The sequence below is a fragment of the Paracoccidioides brasiliensis genome, assembly GCF_000150735.1.
Source record: "Paracoccidioides brasiliensis Pb18 unplaced genomic scaffold supercont2.4, whole genome shotgun sequence".
NCBI classification, from domain to species: Eukaryota; Fungi; Ascomycota; class Eurotiomycetes; order Onygenales; family Ajellomycetaceae; genus Paracoccidioides; species Paracoccidioides brasiliensis.
The window spans coordinates 1,640,170-1,664,660 of record NW_011371361.1 but is presented as its reverse complement, the minus strand read 5'-3'; the positions used below and the strand labels follow the sequence as shown (position 1 = coordinate 1,664,660).

Sequence of the window (24,491 nt, the reverse complement as noted above, 5' to 3'; positions counted from 1 at the left end):
GAAGCACTGGGGATGAGTGTGGTGTGGGGTTGTGATTTTGGGGTTGGTCACCGGGACAGTCCCAAGGGGAAAACGCAAAGTCAGATTATTTGAGACGAATTGTGGGGAACAAATGGCCGTCCAAGAGGAAAAAAAGTTAGGGAATTCAATCATACAATACAATTGTCCAACAAAACGACGCTGGGCCATGGGGCGATGAAATGGGCAAACAATTAGAGCCACGGATAGAGAATGGAAAAAAGGGATTGAGGTTGGCTTGATCAGGAAGCCAACAGAAGAGAGGGGGAGGGGGGATGTGAAATAAAGGGGTGTGGTTGGTCCCAGGGGATGATGATTTCCTCCAACCGGCTTGTCCGCTACAGAAAGGAAGAGAAGAAAGAAAGGAAAAGAAAAGAAAAAGGAAAAGTGAGGAAAGGAGGAAATGGGGTAGGATAAAAGAAAGTTGAGAGATTGGAGAAGAGCGGGCGGGAGAAACGCTGGCGAAGGTCTCAATAATAGTGGGCTGTTGACTAGCTAAGGAGCTGATAATGACTCCATAATTGAACCTCGCTGCAGCGTTTGATTGGAAGGGACAAGCCAGCCAAAGGGAAGCCAGCACCGTGCATGGGACCAAACTGTGACTGGCGAGGGATTTGTGGTGCATCCCTTAGGGGTACAGCATAACGGAAATGATATATATCACCATTAGGACGACGCCCTTTTTGCGCTAGCTGCTACACGGCTCCCCAGCTTAGTGTGGCTGGTTGGGGCCTCTCTAGTTTGCTGGTTATCTCTTTCTTTTGTTAGCTCGGCCAGGCAGAGCGTCTCTTAGTCCCTCCCATGCGCACGCAGTCCTAGCATAACCTGGCCTGGAAATAACGAGCCGGTGGGGCGGGTGGCCTGGTTTGAACCCTCGGGACCTGCACATGTGGTTGGCGGGTTTTGAGGTAGGGCCTCCAAATGGTAGCTCAGCGCTCTCACCCTTGCGCAGTTCCGTCCGTCCTCGAGAACTGAGAGTTACTTTCTGCCGAACATCCCTAATGTACTCCCAGGTATCCATTATTTATACAACCAACCAGTAGAACTACGATCATCAAAGGATATTGAGATGGAGATATGGAAGATAAAACTAAACTATGCAGACGAACATCGGATGCAACTCAACGCCTCAGTTCTCAGCTGCCATGACCATACAAGTAAAGCAGATCAATCAGCTGCCGTATGGGAAGTCCCTGGAATCAGCAGGGCAGTCCGTTCTGTTGATCCCTGACAGTTTTCTGCTTCAATCTCTCGCATCATGATTATATTTAAACTACGTGTTCGTCGTTGCGTTAGAAAAGAAGACAAATTAAATTAAAAGCCACACTTCCGTCTGTCCTATCTGTTCTGGCGGGGTTGTCTAATACTCCGGATGTTCCCCTCATTTGGGCCAACTTTAAAAAAGAGTCTTCGTCTCGCCAGATTTGTCATAATGACCAACCAGTCAGACTGCTATCATTCCAGTCAAAAAATAATGATAGGCGCAAAAGCGCTGTTTAAGATTGCAATCGCTTAGCAGTGCAAATAGATCATTTGCCGTTAAAAACGTAAAAATAAATGTTTCCTTTTGATTACTCTTCAATCCACAATGTCACGAATGTCCGTTATTGATATTGTGTACCGTGACGTAATTGAGACAGATCTTCCATGGATTTTTGATCATCACTATGCACTGGCTGCTCCGTGCATCGCCGCTCGGATCTCAGGGTCGAACGATTTTTTCTCGAGTCAACCCGGACTGACGAGAGTTACAGCCGGACATGGATAAATGGAATGGATCCTTGATTTTGAAATGATAATTTGCTACAGAGTGGAGATATCCACATATTTTTAAATTATATTTTCCTGTCCAAATATTGAGGGGTTGGGATCAATTCTTTCTGTTTGAATCTTCTTCGAGACCGATCCGCGGACTCGGGATCTCAACATATCAGTTCACTTGATGTTTCGATTCATCAGGTTCATGCAACATCTGGTAAGTTTACCATTTGAACAGCCGGTTGGGATATCGGCTAGTTCGATTTTGGGTTGGTTTGCGGACTTCCTCTCCATTGCTGGACCGATTGCTAAGTAATGTTGGTGGGAAGTTTTAACTAGCTAACAATCTTTAAGTCACTAGATTCGCAAGTCTTCAAGGGAGAAGTTCCAATCAGTAACTGAAACAGAACACGATCAATCAGCTACATCCCCCTACCATTTCAGAACCAGAAGTTAATCTGGTGCTACAAAAGGATACATCTGTACCAGTCACCACTTTCACCGCCCTTCATAAAGACTATAACTGCAGAGTAACATACAATTTTGCCCCTGTCTTTTAAATCCATTCGGAGGGTTTGGATACTTGCGAATGAAACGATTCATCTGACACGATTCTGGATACTGAATACCTTCACCAATCTCTTTTCCTGTGTCACAAGGGTTAGAAATAGTGGCGAATTTTCCTCTCCTCGCATATTATTCGCCGTTCGACAATGACATTTCGTTCGCTAAGGTCAGATCAAGATATATCAGTGGGGCAGGGTGACTGCGGGGGGAGAGATACAACATCATAGGTTCCTTTGGATGATCAAGAATATATGCAGTATTGCTGTTCTTATCGTTTCGATATGAACTACGGTTTGAAATTTGACGAGGGGAATCGAGTCGCCATCTCACTCTTTGTCCAGTACGAGTACAACGTGGGGAGATTCTATCGCAATGGTGGCAGGGAAGACTTCCACTAGTTACTTACGCTTATCGCTCAGCAAGCCTAAAACGTTTATCACAACCTCAATTGAACATCATGCATTACTATTTTTGCATGCTTCGTTAAACTAACTTGGCACGGTGTCAGACAGCCTGCAGGCAAAGGCGCTCCGCTGAATTAAAATATGATCCCCAGGCGTGATTAGTCCGCTCCACCCATCCACGCGACTGGTCGGTCGATCTTGTTGAAATTTTCCCCTGCGAATCAGCACAGTATCGTCATGATTTTGCGGGGGAAAAAAAAGAAAGTAAAAGAGGAAAAATGAAAAAAAAGGTCCAGGATGAGGAGTGGCATCTTTAGCAACTTATCGCAATGTTCCCGTTCCCCGGTGCAGCTCAACCATAGTTGCACCATATATTTGTTGAATGCAAAAATGCAGACCGAATAATATATACGATGCAACTGTTAATGGCAGTTCGGATCCACGGATGCACCCATTGCCCTTTGACCCGTATCCCGACAAGCCAAATCATCAATATACTCTAAACGCTGATAGAAGGATTTTTCATCGAAACCTTCCTTTGTTCGTTTCCTCACCGCTAGTGTTTGGAGCTGAGGTTGTGCCGCATTTCCCATTTGCTGTCAGATGAAACCCCTCATGTCCGCTGCACGAATGCAGAATCCATTCTCCAAACCTCGAATCCTTGACCGAGGACATGGGTTCTTCTTTGATATATTTTTAAGCTACTGATTGTGCATAACTATATGTATGCACTTATACACTAAAATATGAGGTGTATCGACATCGCTTCCATGATATGTGAGTCTTGAGTTTAGAGCTGGATTTTATGGGCAATTAAAGCCATCATCCTTCCAGTGGTACAAAGGATTTTTCGTGTTAGTTACGGAGTGGCTAGTTACTTGATCGCCAGCCTGCCTTGTAATATTACTTGCAGATATTTTTGTCAACTAACCAACTGGTTCGGATAATAGGGTGTGGCTCAATCAGCTTGAGATCTGTCTATAAAAGTATAAATGATTGGGACACTTGACTTCTTCTCAGGCCGACAATGCCACAGACAATAATATAATACATCGTGGTACCCGCGACTGGGCCGGATATCAAGTTCCTCGTTCCACAAACCTACGGAAGTCCAATATTCTGACTGTCTCTGGTCTGCGAGTCACTGGACATGATGTTGTCTTACTTTGGTGACAATCCTTACAGGAACTAGGACTCCATCGCAGGGGCCACACAGAAATCATCCCGAGACTCTTTCCTCGCTTGTAAACTACGGTCTTCTCTCCCATGCTCCACCCACACCACGCTTATTATATTTTACTCGCTCTGGTAGTGACCATGACGCAATTTTCCAACCTGTAGCCAGGTCTCACGCATTATCTCATACACAACAAACCTGCACCAAAGCCGAAGAAAAGAGCTGGGCTTCTCTTCAGATTATTTGTCCTGCAAATAATTCTATCAATACTCCGTACTCACTGTGTTTTTCTCCTTCTTCCATCCTACCGGCATGACTTCTCAGCCACATAACCCAAGAAAATGAGGTCATCAACAACCGTGCGATAACTACTCATTAGAAAACTTCGCTGATACCACACAGGCGCAGAAGTCATTTGGGCACGTTCGTCCCGCACGGCACGTAGCGGCTGACCCAAATTGACCAACCTAGTGGCTCATCTAGATATGAGTTAAGACCACTTAAGTTAGCTAGCTGCATGGTCAAAAGATGTTCACGCATTTGCGCTAAAACCTTCTCTTGGTGAGTAGTTATGGTTGAAATGGCCGGGATTATTAATGATGAACAGGAAAGAGAGTTACTGTACATACATAATATACAAGCAGAGGATAATCATCCGACGAAACTGACCGTGTTTGCGGTTATCACGGCGCGCTAACCAACACAAATGGAAAGGATCACGATGTTGCTTTTCCTCCGCCCTGTCCATCATCACATGGACGAAGCCAAGTCGTTTTAGTTTCATCTAGTTAAAATAATCAAATTTCTTAACTCGTTGGAGCGATTTACCAGAATTGTTCAAGATCTTGGAAACTAGACCATCCATCCCTGTTAGTAAAGAATTGCACAAATAACTAACTAGTTAACTAGTTATCGGAGTGCCCGCTTACTATGGTTATTATCTTATCTTATCTCGAGATCTCGTATTTTTTATCTTTCAAAAAGCTCTTACCCCCAAAGGTTGAAAGTGCACCTACTCCATACGAGAGATAACTTTATAATATACCGTATATAACTAACTACCCCGAGCATCTCAGTTTCAACCCTCTCTCCATCCTCAAGAACCACCGTTACCCGAACTGGGGGATAGTGTTCCAGCAGACGTAATTTTGATATACTCATTCCTATCTTGCTGCTTCTCGTACTCCCTTTTTTTTTTTTTTTTTTTTTGAAGAAAGATGTTACGTACTTTCAACCCCATTGAAACATAGTTCTCAGAATCTTCCCTCCCGCCCACCGCTATCCACGGTTGCCCTCACAGGAATTATATTAACATCCATTCGAACATGGTTCTGATAGTTCCATATCCAAGACTGGACTTCTCTCTACATGGAGAGGTAACACTTTATCTTGACATAACTACATATGCACATGCATAACGCATAAGAACCTACCCAACAGCTCAGCAACTAGTTTCTCACACTCCACTAACTTTATTTGCTATTTCTCCGGCGTACAATCGCAATAGGCAAGGATTGCTACGTTTAGATTTGTATACGCTGCTTGGCCGCATAGTTGATAGTTTCCCAGAGTAATAATGTCGAGACGAAACATCCACAAACTTCTTGCCCCACCCCACAGAAAGAAAAAAAAAGGATTCGTATGAAAATAGGTGCAAAGCTGTAGAAGGAAGCATGCCATCTGAGAGCTAGTTAGTTGATATTCAAATTCAATGATCATGATCTTCAACAACAACAACAACAACAACAACAACAGCCACCTCCTCCCCGCCACCGATCATCTGAGATGGTCCTCCGGGCGGATTGGCCTGGCAGTTTTGAGCGGAATAACAATGGCAACGGATGAGGAACCTGAGGGAGGGGGGGAGGAAGATTAGACGTATTTGGGGGTACCTTTTACATCTACCTAAAACCTGAACCGTTGAAAAGTCGATCTACTTTTGCCCAGCTCCGGTCTTCGTCTCCCTTTCCCTGGTTGACGGTCGTCCCGTAGAACCATGTCATGTCGATGACTTTCGGGCATGGCCTGACTTCCAAGGTTTTTCTCTGGCCTCCTCTTGGCTACCCCCCCGCTAACGTTGAAAGTTCAGACAACATAGCCCACTCGCCCGTCTCAACCCAGGCTCCTTCTTCTAGCGCGGGGTATCCTGCCCCACCACCCCCCCACCACCACTCTTGTTGTTGATTGGTTGGTTGTTGTTTCATCTCTTGGAAATCACAGAGTAGAGTGTGGTCGTACTAATGCGACCAGCATTATTGCTTTTTTCTTCTTTTTCTTTTTCTTTTTTATTTTTATTTTTATTTTTCATTTTCGGCACCGAGAGGAGAACAGAAGCTCGGTGTGCTTTGAGTGAGTTTCAAAATTTGTCTGTAGTTAACCAGCAGCCGCTTGCACCTTGAAATTTGGATACGCTGTCCATTATCGGCTGGACGATTAGTTATCCGTTAACCTAACTAAAGGTGCATTTTTTACATTCGGGATTGTCTGAGGTATAAGAGAGCGTGCTGGGTTTTGGCTGCATGGTTGTTTTATAGTGTATATTTTATCCATGACTCACTACCTTTAGCTAGCAATTTGTTCTCAATATATGTTCCACATCAGAGGCATCTGGATTGGGGTTGTCGTCAATTCCCAGTTGCTGGTCGACAGGTGGAACCGCCTTAACCCTGGATTCCTTTAACATTTACCTCTTACCAAGGTCAAGCGCTCCCCGCTGCAAGAATATGGGCATAATGTCAAAACCTCTTAAGAACACACGTGTGAAAGAAGCACGCATCACATAGCTACAAAACTTGATTTTGGCGGGGATTTGTGTTAAAAATACGGGGAATGTTAATCGTGTCACCAACATCGCGAGAGAGTGTGCTCATTGGCCGGATAAAATCGGGATGAATGATTTTCTGCGTGGCAGCCGTAGAGGGGAAAGTCTCAGCACAGAGCAGCACTCTCGTTGGTTTAACTCAATGATCATCGTGCGATCGACTCGTTAACGTGGTTGAGTGGATATCAAGCGTCAGGGCCATCTTTCAATTAAGTATTGCAGGATGCCATCATCTGGAGATCTATCTTTCATAGTGTGGCAAAATCTGACGGAGCGGGTGCCGGGAGCGGAAACACTTTTATAGCCTTACATGTTGCGCCGTGTAGTAGTTAAGGCCCAAATTTCACGGCAAATGTCAAGCGAATCACTGCCAACTGTAAAGTGATGTCGCAGGCATTGCAGGTATTGCAGGCACGGATGTCAGGAGTCCATGAATGGTTCGACATATTTGAAGTTTCGTGGGCAGTAGCACGCCAGGGGTACAATGTGGACACATGGTTGAAAGAGTTAATAAACATATTTCTGGGTAGGCAACATAATCCCGACCAATCCTGAATCTATGCTTGGGAGGGGATTTGACGTCAAGGTATTGGCATCCTATGGTTGTTCCCAAGGGAAAGCTAGTGAGTGTTTGGCGGGACTCCATGTGTACTTAGGCGTTCGCTGTGCCGTGTACCATCGAGTAGATTCGCATTGATGGAAAAGTTGGAGCAACATGCTTTGAATTTTAGCTCAGGTGATATGTCGACGGAACCGCTGGGTTGGGGCGTCGCTGAGAGGCTACAGCGAGCCTAAGCACCACTCAGTTCCTCAAGCTACCACTTTGACATTCACTGCAGGATGCTAAGGGGTCCTGAAAATTGTTCCTCACTTGTTAGCTCTTTTCTGTGTCGCTTCCTGCACGATTTGCTTGCCTCCTTTCTCCCAGAAAGCGTTGCTCAGCAGACACAACTATGCGAGCTCTGTCTCTCTCGTCTTTTAAAAGATATTCTTACAGCGGGCTGAAGCTCCAATCACTCAGCTCTCATGAAAGGGTTCCCCAAAAAGGTAGATAGAAATGGCGGCTGGCTGCGCCTCGAGAATCTTGCAATTGGAGAAATTTCATCTGTCAATTCTAATTATGAAGAAGAATAACTGCTCGTTTTATCTTCTTTCTAGGTTTTGCATCTGTCCCAATTTGCCTTTTTTTTTTTTTCTTTTTTTCTTTTTTCTTTTCTTTTTTTGCCCTCGTCTTCCAAAACACTTTCCTGAATTATGCAAAATTATGCATTCCTCTCCAATGATGTCCTTACCAGCGTCTGGAGGAAGAGTACCCACGTATCTCGCCGTCTTTTTCTAGGTTTTGTCCACAAAAGTCCGCCACAGAAAGGTAGAACTTTTGGGAAGCCGGACAACACTCATCTTTTGTTTTAATGCATCTTTGCCTGTCGTTTCACCCTCCCCCTCTCCGATGTGAGTTTAATGTGCAACCGTTATGCCCGCCGGAATTGGTTGACGCCCCAAGATATCCGTTTTGCCTGTGGCTTTGCAATGTAACCTCACATACCCCTACTTAGATATGATCCCACGGATAAGTTATACGGCCATTTAGTTTTTTTTTTTTTTAATTTTTTTTTTAATTTTTTATTTCTGCAGAAATGGAATGGAACACAGCTAATGGCTGTTGCAATCCCAACTGAATGGAAGGAAGAGTGTCACTTGGAAGCTCTCGAAGGTATATCCCGTGACATTATATCACGTGCGCTACGCTAGGGCTGGTCCATTAATTATGACGTAACTCACTTCAGTTGACTCCCCAACCGTGCCCCAACCATGCCCTAGATTGTCTAACTGCTGGAGTACAGGTGGACAACGACGGTCTGTGGAATTATGTTATTCGTTGTAATGGATTAATTCTTGTTTGGAGAGATACAATTCTCAACTTTCAGTTTAAGTGTATGGAAAGACATGGCTCCATCCAAAGACGATGGTGGAGATTATGGGCTTCCCGATTTCCACACGAGATTTATACAGGACAAAGAGCTAGAACAGTTCGAGCACGCTCTCAGTGCCCCGGAAGCTTTACCTATTTTTGCGATTAATGATTGGCGCCCCATACGTCGAAAAGTGCGGAAACCCGGGTCTCGTCGCAAGGCACCCAACAGAACAGTTGACGAAACGAGGGAGGGATATGTATACACACTCCTCAAGTGGCCGTTGCTCTTAATGGTCATGGCTTGGATTTTGATTCTAGGTATCCTATACCTTCTGACTCGACTCTACATCTACCTTTACGAACACTTTGTCACTTGGAGAGGGAGGAGACAAATCTTGAGAAGGGAAATGAGGGCGACAAATAACTATGAGGAATGGAAACAGGCAGCAAAGAAGCTTGATGCTTACTTGGGCAATGACCGATGGAAGGTGGTGAATGAATATGCATACTACGACCATGCAATTATTAATAGGATCACCAAACAGCTGAAGTCCCTGAGAACTAAGGTGGAAAAAGTGGCAGCCAGCCGTGCTAATGGTGTAGATATCAGTGACACACTCGAAGACCTCCGGGTTCTCCTGGAAGGGTGCGTCAAGAACAACTTTGGGGGTGTTGAGAACCCACGACTATACAGCGAGACGTACTTTGGGACCAAAAACCTAGTTCAGGAATTCATCGACGAAGTACACACCTCTCTTCAACTCGTCGTTGAGAGCAAGCAAATTCCCAAGGATGTTAAACAAGTGTTTTTCAAACACCTGGAAACAAACTTTGGCCGCACAGCGTTATGTCTTTCCGGGGGAGCTACATTCTCGTACTACCATTTCGGTGTCGTCAAGGCTCTCCTTGATAATGGCGTGCTCCCAAATATCATTTCGGGGACTTCAGGGGGTGCTCTGATAGCTGCGTTGGTAGCTACCAGAACGAATGACGAGCTTAAGAAGCTCCTTGTACCATCTCTAGCACACAAAATCAATGCTTGCGAGGACTCGTTTCAAACTTGGATAGTACGATGGTGGCGAACGGGAGCTCGATTTGACACACTCGACTGGGCAGAAAAATGCAGCTGGTTCTGCAGGGGCTCTACTACGTTCTTGGAGGCATATCAGCGAACTGGCCGGATTCTAAATGTTTCTTGCGTTCCATCTGATCCTCATTCTCCTACGATTCTTGCAAACTATCTCACCTCTCCCCACTGTGTCATTTGGAGTGCAGTCATCGCTTCTGCAGCCGTCCCTGGTATTTTAAACCCTGTTGTGTTGATGATGAAGAAACCAGATGGAACCCTTGCCCCATATTCGTTTGGGCATAAGTGGAAAGATGGCAGTCTGCGGACTGATATACCACTCAAGTCATTGGATATTCACTTCAACGCCACCTTCCCGATCGTATCTCAAGTGAGTATTGCCTACTAGTCCACCTCACTTTGAAAAATACTAACGGTATTCTTCAAGGTCAATCCACACATAAGTTTATTTTTCTTCAGTTCCCGAGGTAGTGTTGGCCGTCCTGTCACTCATCGCAAAGGCCGTGGATGGCGTGGAGGATTTCTCGGATCGGCTACAGAACAATATATCAAATTAGACCTGAACAAATGGCTCAAGGTCCTCAGGCATCTCGAACTTCTTCCCCGTCCTCTGGGTCAGGACTGGAGTGAAATATGGCTACAACGGTTTAGCGGCATTGTTACCATCTGGCCAAAATCTACCCTCTCCGATTTATTCAACATCCTCACTGATCCCACCCCTGAACGATTAGACCGCATGATACAAGAGGGTCAACACAGCACTTTCCCAAAGATTTTGTTTATTAAGAACAGGATGAAATTGGAGGAGGTCATCTCCGGGGCTCTGGAACGGGGTTCACACGTTACAGCTCGTCAAATTAACACGCCTTTCCCGCCAGAAATTGATCCATCAGCCTATGATGGCCATCTGGATGAACACGCTGTCGACTATGTGCCAGATGCCTCTGCGGAGGAAAATCCAGACCACTCTGCGGATAAAAATGATACAGGACCTTCCGGGACATATGGGCGGATTCCCTTTAATCGTAGCAACAGCGTTATGGAGGAGATTAGAAGGCAGTCGGCTGTGTTCTTCGACGATTTCGATGATACTTGCCCAAGCGAGGATGATAAACCAGCGTATGAGCGAAATAAAGGAACGGAGTTGGAAAATTGATCTGATATAAATCTTTGGTGGTTAATTCAAATGTGTTTATCACCATGCGCTTGTTGGTTTCGTGTGGGTTTTTTTTATTATATTTTATTATATATATATATATATATATATATTAATGCTTTTGTTCTGTTGATAGGCGACTCAGCGAGGTACTTATATAGATCAATATGGTTATTGGGAAGACGACAGATCGACTTTGGCGGGCATTGGACACAGATATTTGACATGTTATATATTCCTTTTGTTATGTGTATGCATAGATGCCCATATAGAATAGTAGTTCTATTCGCTGGGGCATATGACCTTTGTGGATATTTAGCGGGTGATTTTTAATGAAGCACCTCTGCTGAGGTTCGTCACATCGCTATGCAAAAAAAAAAACCCCTGAGGTAAAGAAAAATGTACAGATAGTGAACCTGTTTACTAGATGATAAGCCACCTATCAGTGATCTCCTTTGCCAACTTAGTCTCCCCGGAGAAAGAATAAAGACATTGTAAAGCAAATGCAGCTTCGCGAGAGAAATCCTCCACCCAAACCCTTTTATCTGATGTTCCATCACCAACAGCCGTAGCCATTTCTTTCTGCTTCTTAAACCTCTCTCGCTCAGCTCCAATCTCTCCACTGAACGCAAGACATCGCTGATATCCCCGTACAGCTAAATGCATCAATCCCAGCATCTGCCAGACACGCGCAAAGTTGAATTCCACCTCCTGGCGTTCTTGAGGAATCGGACTCTTTTCTCGCACACGTCGATATTCTTGCATAAACGACAGTCCCTGCATGATAAGATAGTGTCGATTATCAGACTGTCGTTTTAAGGAATGATGGATGTAACTGAGGCCGATAGATAGGAGAACCATTGGATTCTCTGGGGCGAGGGCGTAGGCGCGGAAAAAGTAGTTGAGGGCATTTGTGAAACTTGCCCCGGCGTAAAGAATATGGCCATAAAGGACTAGGAGTGAAACATCCATGTCCTCTGCAGGAATGGGTTGTCCAGATGCATCCTTGGTCGTCAGGGTTGCACGTTCTTGGAAGACGGAAGCTCGAGTACGGCGGGCCGCAGTGGGCCGCAGCGGATCATCTGGAAGGGTGTAGTCGATTGCTTTTATTTGGCGTAGCATGAATTTCATGCTAGGAGACGAGTGGAACAGGGACTTACGTGGATCACCACAAAGTCGACTTAGAGCTGCGAAGAGACGGTATGTGTCGGTCACAAATTGGTACTCTTTCATGAACCAGCGGGAAATGTTGGAGAGCGTCTCTTCATCCTTGAGTCGGAGAGCGCAGGCTGTTATAAGTTGTTAGGGTAAGTAGCAGCAGGCTCGGGGCTGGAAGTAACCAACTTACTGAACCAGCAGGTATAAATCTGAAATTTGCTTGGTTTGGAATGATACCAGACGCTAGCATCACCAGCCGCAGAGAGGGTATCGTAGGCTTCTTCCGATTGGCCCTGCCCTGCCAGGACGAGAGCATATTCCAGAAATATGTCTAACCACTGTTTGAATGATATCGAGTGGTAGTCATTTGGTATCGTGGCAGGGTCAATCTCTGGAGTACCTGCATATTTTATTAGCCATTTCTCAAAATTTTAATTATCAAATTCTGTACCTACCTAGCGATGCCTGAAGTCGTCCTGCCATTTCTTCCACTTCGTCCATTATTGTAGTCGATTTCAGTCGTCCAGCTTTTCGTTGCGCTTCTCTGGAGTATCCCAGGAACATCATATGCCGTTGCATTGGGAAAAAGATCCGATTTGATCGAAAATCTCTCAATAGAGCATCTGCGATATCCAGCCAATCTTCTGTTGCGTCTTCTTGGCCCTCCCTCATCTCAGGTCCAAGCTCTAATAACTTAGAGTAAAGATAGCTAATATGGTCGGTACCAACGTCCTCCTCCTTCCCTTGCTTCCGCTTTTTTGAAACTGGTGTTGCAGACGTCACGAGTCCGCCGGACACACCCGCTGGCGAAGATGAAGTTGCCCAATCATCATTTTCTGACCCAAGAGGACCCTCGTACGTTGCCATCGCAAACTCTCTGGGTTCCGTCGAGCGGAATTCTTTTGCAAGTTGCAAGGCCCTAGAGCCAAATCTTCGTCTTCGCCTTGGCATTGACTCCCGTCGTCCCAGTTCAATCGCTTCGTTAACATATTTCAAGGCTTGCTCAATCAATCCTAACTTTTCGTAGAACTTTGCCAACTTGGCTCTCGCTTCGATGTTGTTCTCATCGTATTCAACAACCGTTAAATAACAATTTTCAGCTGCTTCATCATTTTCACAAGCCGTATTACATTCTGCTATCGCCATGAACAGGCCGGTATCAGCATATTCACGACTCCTTTGAAGTGGTTGGTAATAAGTAAGAGCATCTTGATATAATTTTGCATCTTTGAGAGCATCTCCTGCTTCCCTAAAGAGATCTCCGAAGTCATAGAGTAGTGCGCCTTCTGAGGCGTCATCCGGGTTGAGCCAGGAGAAATGAGACTATTCGATATCAGCACTCTACTCGATTAATAATCAAATCTTGCAATTGCATACCAAGGCTTCTTCCCTGTACTGAAGACCCAATTTCAGTCGATATATTCCTAATCTCACGCGAAGTTCCAAGGGAAGGCCAATCCCGTAAGACTCGGTCGGATATTTATTGGGATCAAAAAATGGCACATCTGCTCGACGAGGAAAGTCTTCAGCATCCCACTCCCGGTCGTCTTCAATGATGTCGTCCCATTCTGTATCGTCCTTCCTTCCGAGTAGCCACCGAGAAAGGGATCTTAACTGAAATATCCCCTGTTCATAATCATTCAAGTAGCTGAAAAATTCAGCATAAATGTTCACATCAGACCAGGTAAAGTCAGTGGCTTCCTCCAAATTCAGCGAAGTATAATACGAGATGCTTTCGTCGTATCGGCTTTTTGCCTTATGAACCTCGTTTAGATCAATATAAGTTTCTGCAAGGTGCCGAAGAGCTGTTGTATTGTGTGGCAGATCTTTCAGTAACCTTTCATACTCTTGTGCGGCTTTCCCATTATGACCCAGTTCGCGGTACACTGCCGCTCTTTTAAATCGTATGTCGTAATTCTTTTGATCAATCTCAACAATGCGGCTATAACAATATACCACATCTTGCAGTGCTGAAGAGCGATCCTCTCCAGCCCTTTCCAGGATCAATTTCGCCACTTTCATCCAAACGGCAGGGTCCTTTGGGCGAGTGTGGGCACCACTGAATAGTGCGGCCAGCGCCTTGTCCTTCTGACCTTGTGCAAGAAAAATCTCCGATAATAGAGAATGCGCAGCAAACATTTCAGGGTTTATCTGGATGGCCTGTTTAACCAGGACAGTGGCTCTCTCATAGTCGGTATCAATGAAAGCAGAGGTCGCTTCGGAATGTAGATTTTTGAATTCCAAACTTGGTTCGATTGGCTTTCTGGGACCCCTTTTGATGCCTTTCCCGCCTCGCGCACCGAAATTAGATGGCCCATCCTTTGCGTAACGGCCCTTTCTTCTCCTACGGCCATACAATCCTAGATCGGGATCGATTTCCTCTCCTGATTCCTGATTTTCCTCTTGAGTTTCGGGTTCACTCCTTTAAGACAAATTAGTTCAAAATCTAACCTAGGAGGGGTTATGGGGGTATATTTCCTTACGAGCTTTCTTCAGAAGTTTGAATGTCTGGGATATCTGCGTAAGCCTCTATTCCTTCGAGAAACCACTTTTGGTTGCTCCTGTGAGAGCCTTCATGCTCTTCATTAGCATCAGGCACGTCACTACCGGAAAAACCCGATTCACTCCCGGAAACCATGGAAATATCTTGAACCTGCTCAGCTCCCGAGATGGCAGGCCGTGTACCATCTCCCCTGGCTAGGTAAATGCTGGAGGGGATATCAGGATAAGAGCTTTCATAAGAAGGCTGGCCAGTTGCACCACCCTCAGTTCCCTCCATGGCAGGCTTTGGAGTTATTTCCGGAGATTCGGTAACCTGCTTTTTACCCGGTGATGTGGGTCGCCATACTACTCCTAAGAGAAGAGGTTCTTGGAGAGGAGCTGAGAACAAGTTAGAATGGTTTAGAGGTTTAATACCGTAACATTAGTGTTCTGAGTTTAAGTAATCTCATGGAAACATGGCTAAAGTATCTAGACAGCTTTTGGGTGTAAAGTGGCGCGCGGAGCTCGAGTCGTGTGTCGCCCGCGGAATCATATTGAAAGACGCCGGTCACGTTACCTGTCCTATCAGTTTTAAGGTTCCGCCCGTCTAATTTTGTGGCGCGTGATTGGTCGGAGGGACAGCAACGCTTGATTGGTCATCCCGCCAACGCATCGGCGCAGCGTGGATTTCGATAGGTATGTATGCTTGTTTCAATCCCCAGTAGAATCTATGGATTGGCTTTTTCTCCCACTTTACTATCATCTCTACGCAGTTCTGATCCAAGATGAGGAGGGCTTCAAGGAGCTGTAGACCGCCTTTAAATCCACAGATACACACGGAGGGTCTATCTGCGATATTTTTGACTGATATTTGTATGTACAAATAATTGCTCAGGGTGGGTGTCTTCGAGTCGGAGGTAAGTTTCAAGCAACTCTTGAAGGGAAACTTGAATTTTAGTTGTATGGGATTTCAATCTGTTGGAGTGCTTTCGCTTCTGATAACTTTAGGCAAAATGATTACGTATTACGGATGTTGAAAAGTGAAGAGTGAAAGGGTTTAAACCTAGGGATAAACGAGATGAAGTGATCAAATGACAGGAAGAAATGCGCCATCATCCCATCAGAGACTCATAAAATTCGGTCGAATATTCCTCTTGCTGAGAAAGGCTTTTGAGGATATAATCACTGAAACATTACCCATCTTTATGATTATGACAACATGGCTGCATTAGCATAATTATTGTCATCCTTATAAAAATCCTCCACTGGTTTAGGATCTCCAGATATAGCAATGATGGAAGAGGCAGACAGTGGAGTTCTCTCCTTAATTCGTTCATAATGATTCGACCTTCAACGCAGGCTTTCATATCTGTCTTCACATTTTCTTCTTATAACCCCTGTGATCTCTGATGTGGGGAATGAGAGGTTGAGAAGGAATCTCCATTGGCTGCTGTTGAAAAGTGTAGGGCTGAAAGCTGCTGAATTTGTCCTACTGCAGCTGTCTGTGCTCCTAAATTTCATCAGCAATCGAGAATCCTTGCTCAACACCCGCGAGGAACTTCCAAAAGTTTCTAAGAGAGATAGTTCATAGTTATCAAATAGCGGAGAATTTGTAGACCAATGGCATATGTTCGTCCATTCTCTGCGGACAATTTGAATTCCTTTAAAGGCGCTATCCTTCAACGGGTCTAGCGCCAGGGCATTCACAACTCTCCCCTTTGTCATCTGTAACGGAAAACCTAAACTGAGCTTATTCCAGTTTGAATTTGTGATCTATCCAACCGCTGCTAATTATTCGCTGGAACAGCCTACCATCTATGTTTTGGGGAACATCACCAAAAAAAAATATAAATCCCTTGAGGAATGAGGGATCGGGTGTGCGCCTCTCGCTGATTTGATGGTTGTACATAACTAATATACTCCAATGTTAGATCGACAGCTCCCACCTAAACACGCTAGGGCCGATTTGAGAAATATGGCTGTTCTAGTTGACCCCAAGTGGCTCTCATTTATCCCCGCGATGCCAGTTTCGGCTAAAAGCTTCCCGCAACGCTTGTTAGTGCCAAGCGATGGCGGAGATGGGGATTTCTCATTCAGAGTTTCACAGGAGCCAGCATGGGTATCCCTGAGACGGTCATTCTCAGTCCAATGGAAACGGACGTCGTTGTTCAAACTACGGCGTTAAGTGCATATGTGGCGCTATCATGCGGCTATTTTTGCGACAGCCCCTATTGCTTTCAGGTGGAGGGGGAAATTCTGTTATTGGTCCCTTCGAGCAGGCAGCATGCGAGCGATTTAACCGCTAACATGGCATGGGAGGTTTTGCCAAACCTCTGATCCGTTTCGAGAATGAGGGCTGAGAGTTTTGCGAGGGGAATACTTGCATTTCTGGCAAAAGTCGACGTTTGGTACTTGATCTTATTTAATCAGTATCGAAATCATGAAATGGTCTCTCCGCGGACTATTGCTCGTAGCAATTTTGTTGGTTACGGTCTCGTTTCTCTATTTGCCTCAATGGAGAGCACCTGTGGTTTACCAGGGCAGTCAGAAATATTTCACAGTATGGCGATTCCGTCCGTTTGTTTTCACCGCGAGGACCTATCATGTGGGATTCTATATCATTTTACTGATGAACTTCTCGTGTAACTACAGTGGGATAATCCAGACTTCGCATACTTCAATAATCAGTTCCTTCTTCACCTTTCGTCGGCCGTTAAAAACCCTCTTCCTGCCCGAAGACTGTTATCGCCTGGGATCACCTGTCCTGCCGTCCGCGGAGTTGATAAATCGCATCTGATACCGGTCACCGATGTTTTTGATGCATCGGGACTTGAACAACTGGGGTATGACACAAGGCCGCAAGTCGCTACCAACTTACATGATGCCCCCACTCTAGTCGTGAATTACACGAGGCAAATCGCAGAAGCGCAGGAGCAGGTTGTCCGAATTACTGCCCCAACTGAATCATACTGGCAGCGGTCTGCCTTTGGGTTTGTACGGGATGCATTCATTCTTCCATTTCGAGCCGCGCCATGGAGAAAAGCCGCGCAACTATTCACCCTGTCAACACCTCTCGATGCTTGTGTAAACGACATGCTACCCGACATCCTTCCCAAAGCGCTTGCATTGCACATTCGCACTTGGCCATCAGACCTTTCCTTCGGCCAAAAGGACCCATGTCATCAGAACGAAGTACCAGTCCTCCGCAACGTATTCGGAAAATGTGAATGGACAGGCTCGTATCTCTATGACAACGTGAAGCGCGCCCAGCTAAATTCGGAGCAGCCCGTGGTTATTGCAACAGATGATCGCGAAGGCGAGATTGTCCGCGACCTTGTTAAACGACTGGATGGGCGAGCGCGCTTCATGGAGATGACAGACAAGTGCAAGGAGATTGTTAAGCAGGCTCATCCGGAGGCGGAGTTTGAGTGGCGTTTGGCCACATACTGGCCGATTATCGAAGCAACAGCACTCACACGAGCTGAATCGTTTGTTGGATCCTTTTGGTCCACTCTCTCGCAGCTCGTCGCTATTCGGCGGAGTGAGAAACGCACGTTCTTTTTCCAAACGCGCTCGCAGGCGTTGATATGGGATTTGAGAGTCCCGGGTGGGATGCTCCTCCTTGTTGGGATGATATATGTGGGGTACTCTTATTGCCGTCACATTTTGGTAAACCGGCGGAAGCGTTTGGCAGCAACGGTGAAGTCTGAAGTCATGGTTTCACCATAATCTACCATCATTAAGTATATTTCATAAATATGTATTGGATTTGGGATTCTCACCGGGAGTTGGTTGTACCTACCTTTAGATATATTGGTATATTGTCGACAGTGCCCTTTTGGATTTTTGGATTTCTTTCCTTCCTTATAAACCCGATATCTCTATATTCTCCATCTCATCTGGTGTTTACGGTGTTGGCATCGTTGACTCTATGCATACATAAATTTTGTATCGAATGACATATATTTATTTTGTTTCTGTTAAAAGTCTATTTTTACTTGGGTGGGGCCGGTTTGGACGAAGAAGTTGTTAGATAAACCCAGCGTACCGTACCCAACCTCCGAGCTCTCCTTTATACGAAACTCCGTAGTACAGGACATGTCAATGCAAATGGAAGTTGCCCTGCCGACCTCGAGATGTGTAACCTATTCTGCCCTTGGGAAGTTTCAGGCCACTGCCACATATGATATCACAAAGGTTATGAAAGTCATCAACATCTACCCTGACTGCTTGTTTCCATGATCACCCCCTTCTAGATTAAAAAGCTCAATTGAACTCATATTTGAATTTTAGTTAAGGTTGGCATAGTTCACTACATTGTAGAGCCTTCGGTTGAATTTTGACAACTCTCATGGTTAGATCTGAGCAAGTTCCAGAAAATTTCTCGAAATTCTTTGGGCGAGAGAGAAGAGTCCCTGCTTGACATAAAACAGGGCCATTGTCTGGTGTTTCTGAATTAAAGTTGCAATTTAGAAACCTCCCATATTCTCCAGAAACGTCCGTGAAGACAAAGAAATTATATTCAAACACATCTCGTCACAGCTTTCAGACTGTGGATATCAAAGAAAACCGACATCTCTCTTGTAAAACTAACAAGTCTCTTTTTACAGATGGAATGTAAACTTCCTAACAACTTTCAGAACTTCAGACAGCCTTCTAGAAGAGCTCTGGAAACCGCCATTTATGACATCCTGTGGCACTGTTTCCAAGTCTTCAGCCGTTGCAGAGATTTAGTTATTATAGTTCGTTCCAAGTGGAACATCTGATAGAACAAACTTTCCGGATTCACCTTTCCCGATTAGGGAAAATGATAGAAATCAGCTGATCCAGGCACTAAACCTTGTCCGGGAAATTTTTGACGCCCTTAGTCAGCGGGGCTCTTTCAACTCAAAAATCCTTCAACCTCGTTCAACTCAAGTCTTTCACCATCAACACTGTCCTTTTCCTCAGCATCATCCTCCCCCGTCTTTCTCTTCCTCCCCCTCTCCCATCCTCACTCCTTCTCTATCATACTCTTCATCCGTTTCTCTATCTTCTCTTCTTTTCTCCGTAATTCCCGTTTTCGTCCTTTTCTGGTGGTCTAGCTCCTAACTGTCGTTCGCTGCTGTGTTTGACACACTGCTGTCTAATTTCGTATCCTCCATTCGCAGTTTGACCCACCAACTCAGATCTTAATCATCCTTCATCTTCCTGTTATTCCTCCTTATTTGTGTTTCTTTACAACCTACCCTAGTTGTCTCAATTACATCTCACACCCAATCAGTACAGCCACTGGACTGGTCTGTCTTTAATCGCTTGCCCAATCTGAACCACCTCGTTCGGATCGATCTGGGACTGGAGAGCATAGTCAGCTTCCTCTATCCTACCTCGATTTTCCATCAACAGTGACTGGTACAGTCGGTGAAGCCGTTTTTCAGTCACGACCGCCATATACTTACGCAAAGTCAGCCGGTGCTGCAGGAGCTTTGCCCTAATCAACATCTGTGCCCCCTCGATAATTATCCCGTCCCGTCATCTGAACGCCCATTTCTCCCTCCTTCAGCCGCTCTTCTTGTTGCTAGCATGGCTAGCCATATTATTGGAAATAGAAACAGCACCCCCGAAGCCTCGAAATCCTCGCTCCGACCTCCATCATCCCGCGCTCTTGGTGGTGGTTCCCATCAGTTGCGTGCCTCCGCAGACATGTCATCGTTTGCTTCTCCTCTCTCTGCCAGGGGGATTCGCCCTTCCTCCGAAGTCTTCTACAATCAGCAAACGCATGCTCAGAACAGCGATGACATAGACAAAGCTGCCCTGCAGTGGATTGCTGATATTGACCAGTATGAGACTACCTTGGAGGAGATGGCTGCCGCCACCTTGGATCAGGATTTCAAAGATGAACTGAGCGCTATTGAACAATGGTTCTGTGTTCTCAGTGAAGCTGAGAGAACCGCTGCTCTTTATGCTCTGCTCCAGCAAACTACTCAAGTCCAGATCCGCTTTTTCATACAGGTTCTTCAGCAGATGTCCAAGAGCCACCCCATGTCTAGCGTCCTGTCCCCTGCTAACTTTGGTGAAAAAGGTAAGGGGCCGCACCTGCACTTCCTGATGAAAGATATGAGATGTCTGATACGCTATTGTAGATCCTATGAACAACCGCCTCACCGATGCAATGTCAAAATTGAACGTTGAGATGCTCTCGCAATTCCTTTGGCCGCCCCCCTCCTTCTCCTGGAAACAAGCGCAACTCAGCGCTAGATTCATCAACAATCAATGCCATGTTTCCAGATGCTGCTGCAGCCATCGCGAAACAGAAGGCTGAGTTTACACAGCAGACTGGAACCGTTCCTGCCTCGAATCGAAATAGTGCTGCTTTTGCGGACCGTTCCTCCCTGATCGCGCCGACCATCTCTGCTCCGGATAGCGGCAAAGACAATTTAGCTCAACAGCCGACATCTCCTTGGGCTCAACGTGCACCCGAGCCTCAGCCTCCCATTGCTCGACCAAAATCATCTTCCGAACAACAGCATCAGCAGCCCATGGGCCAATTCGCTCAACCGCCTCAGTCGGCAGGGCTGCGTTCCCCCCGGCCTTTGGGTCAAGGCTCATCTAATATCCAGAACACCACAATTGCTGCTCCGGATTTTCCATCAGAGCTTCCATTACTTTCTCCCTACAACATGGGAAATGCTAGCTGGGCATCAATGACAAACACCCCGAGCGTGCCGACATTTAATCACCAACAAAATGCCTCACAGCATTCGGAAATGATTGCCAATGCCACTGCGATGAAGCTGGCCGCTATGTCTACCGTCAATAATCGTATTGCACTGGACGATGCACGAAAATATCGTCGTGCGCGGTCTAATGATGTGCAAGGCAAAAATGTAAATACTAACCAGCAGCCTCTTTCTCCTGGACTTCATAACAACAATATCCCAGGAACAAATCTCATCATGGTGAATGATGTTGGTCAGATTTTGAATGCTCAACAAATTGCGGCGTTACAGGCTCAGCAGCAAGCTGCTATGGCTGGTCGTCGATCTCGACCTAACTCCCCAGGGATTGCAATGCAAGGAGCCATGGGACACCTGAGTTTTGCTTCCCCCCAGAACAACGGATTCCTCGCGGCCTACGATACGAGTTCATTATTGAATAACAGCTTTGCTGGGCTCAATCTTGGCCATTTCACTGGTAACCATGAGGGGTATCTTTCTGACTATTCTGAGATGACACGAGGTCGATCTCCGCGCGGGAGACGAGGAAGCTCCAAGCCACCAGAAGATCCAACTGATCCTCATCTACTCCAAGATGTCCCCAGCTGGCTTAGATCTCTTCGTCTTCACAAGTATACCGAAAACCTTAAGGATCTTAAGTGGACTGAGTTAATCGAATTAGATGACAAAGGACTAGAAGAGCGTGGTGTGAATGCTCTTGGGGCCAGAAACAAGATGCTAAAGGCTAGTTCCAACATGAGATACTGCTATTATTTGACAACATGAGCTAACCGTTCAATAGGTTTTTGAGCAAGTCAAAGACGCCAAAGCAGAAGGAAAGTTGGATTCCGTTCTTTAACCTCGCAACCTCGTTGTTCCCAAACTTGCGGGAACCTCGGAAGAGCCAAGTGGGGGGGGGGGGGGATCTTAAACCTATTTTTTCGAGTTGAACTTTCTAATCAAGAAACGGGCTTGTTCCAGTTCTTGTATTTTCTTTTTTTGTTATCTTAATTTGCAGCAGGAGAAAGAAGATCTATAATTTTTGTTTTATTACGGAGCAGCTCCTATTGCTAGATATATATGCATTCCAGTTTACCGCGGTCGAGTTCCGCTTACTTGGGAGACGCAGATATTTCCAAGTTGGACAAAGATCAATGGATACAAACCAGACCGATCATCGATGGGATGAAATCATGGCCGGGAGAGAAAATTAATGTTTTTCTTGTGTAATATTGACAGGACTCCCTTCTGATCTAGCATTGCGGGGTTTTTTCCGTCTGTTTCGCCTGCCACTATCTAATATTCGTCTCTCGTATTTTCTTTTTCTTTCTCAACTAACTTCCCCATTTCCTCTCTTTCTCCCTTTTTACGTCATGATTGTGTATGACCTTGCTACGATTGTTTAGAAACTATTAATGTCTTGCTCACCTCAGTTGTTTCTTCTATTCTTATATCTTCTGGCGGTTAATCGAAATTGGCAACTCGCCTATCATGTTAAGTCGTACCACGACGAAAGGAGATACCGTACCCTCTTCACCCATTCGCCTTTACATAGGACTACTTGCATCTCAACCCATTTCTTCCATAGAGACCTCGGATGTTTATTTCCCCCTTTCGTCTTTCCAAACTATTCGAGGATGGCAATAAAGACGTCTCATACTGAAAATGTCCGCCCTAGGCTTATAGAGTCAACCCTGATGCTATCCAACTAAACTAAACTGCCCATTAAATGATTATGCAAATACATCACTGCCTTAAGTACGAAACCAACCTGCTTCTGCAAGTGACGTTTACGATCCCACTGCCGTTGCTGAAATCACCTGAATTAATATCATGTGATCTTGCTCCTCCGCCCCACTGCACGTGATTCGTGTGTATAGACAGCCAGCTCTTTCAACCCAAGACGAGATTGAACCATCCCACAACCTCCCACACAATACGAGATTATTACATTATCCCAGAGTTTATTGTTCATAGCTCCTAACTACATTCCCACAACGTCTACTTGACTCAATTGTTACGGTTTTGTTCCGCCGTTCAGGGGCCTGATGCTGTGACAACGGCGAACCCGCGGTCAGAAACGCATTTTTGATAACTGGACACATCTTTGCGTTGGCCAGCTGCCATTTTGAAAGGGTTGGATTTGCTTAGGAATTAAAAGTACATACGGGAGAACTCTCTGTGTGTCCTTGCTATATTCTCCCTAGGACATATTCGACCGCTGTCTGAGCACTTTTTGCTCTCAAGGTCAACACGAACAAGATATCTTAGCAACGAATACGGGGAGCCTGCAACCCATATAAACACATACACAAACATACTGAGAGAGCTTGATAATATCGAAAAGCGTCACAATTGTCCCAATGCCTCCAACATCACAAGAACTCTCTCTCCTCATCAATCCCCTCGTTCCCGATTCAGTCATGCATAACAACCGTGTACGTGCATTTTCAAAGCCAAAAAAAAAAAAAAAAAAAAAAAAAAAAAAAAAAAAAACTTCCCCATCTTAAACCCCAAACTAACAAACGTTCCCACTCCAAACAGACTCTCTCAAACCTCCACTCCCTAACCGCGTTTCTCCTTGGAATTTCTGCCGGAATCCTTGGTCTGCGCTCCTCCCAAGGCTTCCTCTTCTACCTCCTGGGCTCGCTCATCGTCTCTTTCCTGTTTCATGCAGTGCTAATCGGGTTTGGCAATGGAATGGGTGTTGGCGCGTACTTCCCGGGTACAGGGGAACTTATCACTGAAGGGCAAGGAGACGGTTCTTCGAAATTGAATAAACAGGAGGGTAGTCAAACGAGAAAGGGGGCGTGGAGGGATGTTTGGTTTGGTGGTGGTTCCATGGGGGAAGCGCTTAGTGGCTTTGTGCTTGGGTGGGCTGGAGTTGGGGGCGTGCTGAGATAGTGTTCGCTGCCTATTCTCTTCTTTATAATGCAACTATCGTAATCAGTATAGACCATGAACCCAGGAATGCCCGTATATATGCAAAGAGGGAGACTTCATTGTGGCGTTTTCCAAGACATTGAAGAGCTTCTCAACGTATTACCGCTACAACCGTAAATGGGATGGGGTATATTGGAGTAATAATGGCTGGTTGTGTGGGCATCAACACCGATCGATATCTTGTCGATCTCTCAAATATAGTATTTCTCCTGCCTCTTCTCGCCCCTTTCAGGCCCCTACCCACTACAAATGGAATTTACAAGGGGAATGGTGTAATTCCGATGCCTAGCCAATCGGTTGCAGTTCTATGT

The 24,491-nt window shown here is 45.6% G+C and overlaps 7 protein-coding genes across 7 annotated transcripts; 4 read left to right on the top strand and 3 right to left on the bottom strand.

The window, feature by feature from the left end:
* Positions 1 to 807: 807 nt before the first annotated feature.
* Positions 808 to 1,039, bottom strand: PADG_04045 (uncharacterized protein; the record flags this gene model as incomplete). The annotated part of the gene is made up of 2 exons (XM_010760993.1): positions 808 to 899; positions 961 to 1,039. The coding sequence occupies 2 exons, from the start codon at positions 1,037 to 1,039 to the stop codon at positions 808 to 810; spliced, it is 171 nt and encodes a 56-aa protein (XP_010759295.1).
* Positions 1,040 to 5,632: 4,593 nt separating this feature from the next.
* Positions 5,633 to 5,927, bottom strand: PADG_11695 (uncharacterized protein; the record flags this gene model as incomplete). Its single annotated transcript, XM_010761622.1, has 2 exons — positions 5,633 to 5,774; positions 5,830 to 5,927. 2 exons carry the CDS (start codon positions 5,925 to 5,927, stop codon positions 5,633 to 5,635), a joined length of 240 nt encoding a protein of 79 aa, XP_010759924.1.
* A 2,765-nt stretch (positions 5,928 to 8,692) lies between these two features.
* PADG_04043 (uncharacterized protein) lies at positions 8,693 to 10,903 on the top strand (the record flags this gene model as incomplete). Its single annotated transcript, XM_010760992.1, has 2 exons — positions 8,693 to 10,117; positions 10,175 to 10,903. 2 exons carry the CDS (start codon positions 8,693 to 8,695, stop codon positions 10,901 to 10,903), a joined length of 2,154 nt encoding a protein of 717 aa, XP_010759294.1.
* A 423-nt stretch (positions 10,904 to 11,326) lies between these two features.
* Positions 11,327 to 14,840, bottom strand: PADG_04042 (uncharacterized protein; the record flags this gene model as incomplete). The annotated part of the gene is made up of 5 exons (XM_010760991.1): positions 11,327 to 12,192; positions 12,252 to 12,461; positions 12,517 to 13,384; positions 13,439 to 14,483; positions 14,545 to 14,840. 5 exons carry the CDS (start codon positions 14,838 to 14,840, stop codon positions 11,327 to 11,329), a joined length of 3,285 nt encoding a protein of 1,094 aa, XP_010759293.1.
* A 2,142-nt stretch (positions 14,841 to 16,982) lies between these two features.
* PADG_04041 (uncharacterized protein) lies at positions 16,983 to 18,271 on the top strand (the record flags this gene model as incomplete). The annotated part of the gene is made up of 2 exons (XM_010761394.1): positions 16,983 to 17,102; positions 17,195 to 18,271. 2 exons carry the CDS (start codon positions 16,983 to 16,985, stop codon positions 18,269 to 18,271), a joined length of 1,197 nt encoding a protein of 398 aa, XP_010759696.1.
* Positions 18,272 to 20,104: 1,833 nt separating this feature from the next.
* PADG_04039 (protein vts1) lies at positions 20,105 to 22,096 on the top strand (the record flags this gene model as incomplete). The annotated part of the gene is made up of 4 exons (XM_010760990.1): positions 20,105 to 20,603; positions 20,665 to 20,708; positions 20,764 to 21,945; positions 22,040 to 22,096. The coding sequence occupies 4 exons, from the start codon at positions 20,105 to 20,107 to the stop codon at positions 22,094 to 22,096; spliced, it is 1,782 nt and encodes a 593-aa protein (XP_010759292.1).
* A 1,504-nt stretch (positions 22,097 to 23,600) lies between these two features.
* On the top strand, positions 23,601 to 24,141 carry PADG_04038 (uncharacterized protein; the record flags this gene model as incomplete). The annotated part of the gene is made up of 2 exons (XM_010760989.1): positions 23,601 to 23,675; positions 23,782 to 24,141. 2 exons carry the CDS (start codon positions 23,601 to 23,603, stop codon positions 24,139 to 24,141), a joined length of 435 nt encoding a protein of 144 aa, XP_010759291.1.
* Between the last annotated feature and the right edge of the window lie 350 nt (positions 24,142 to 24,491).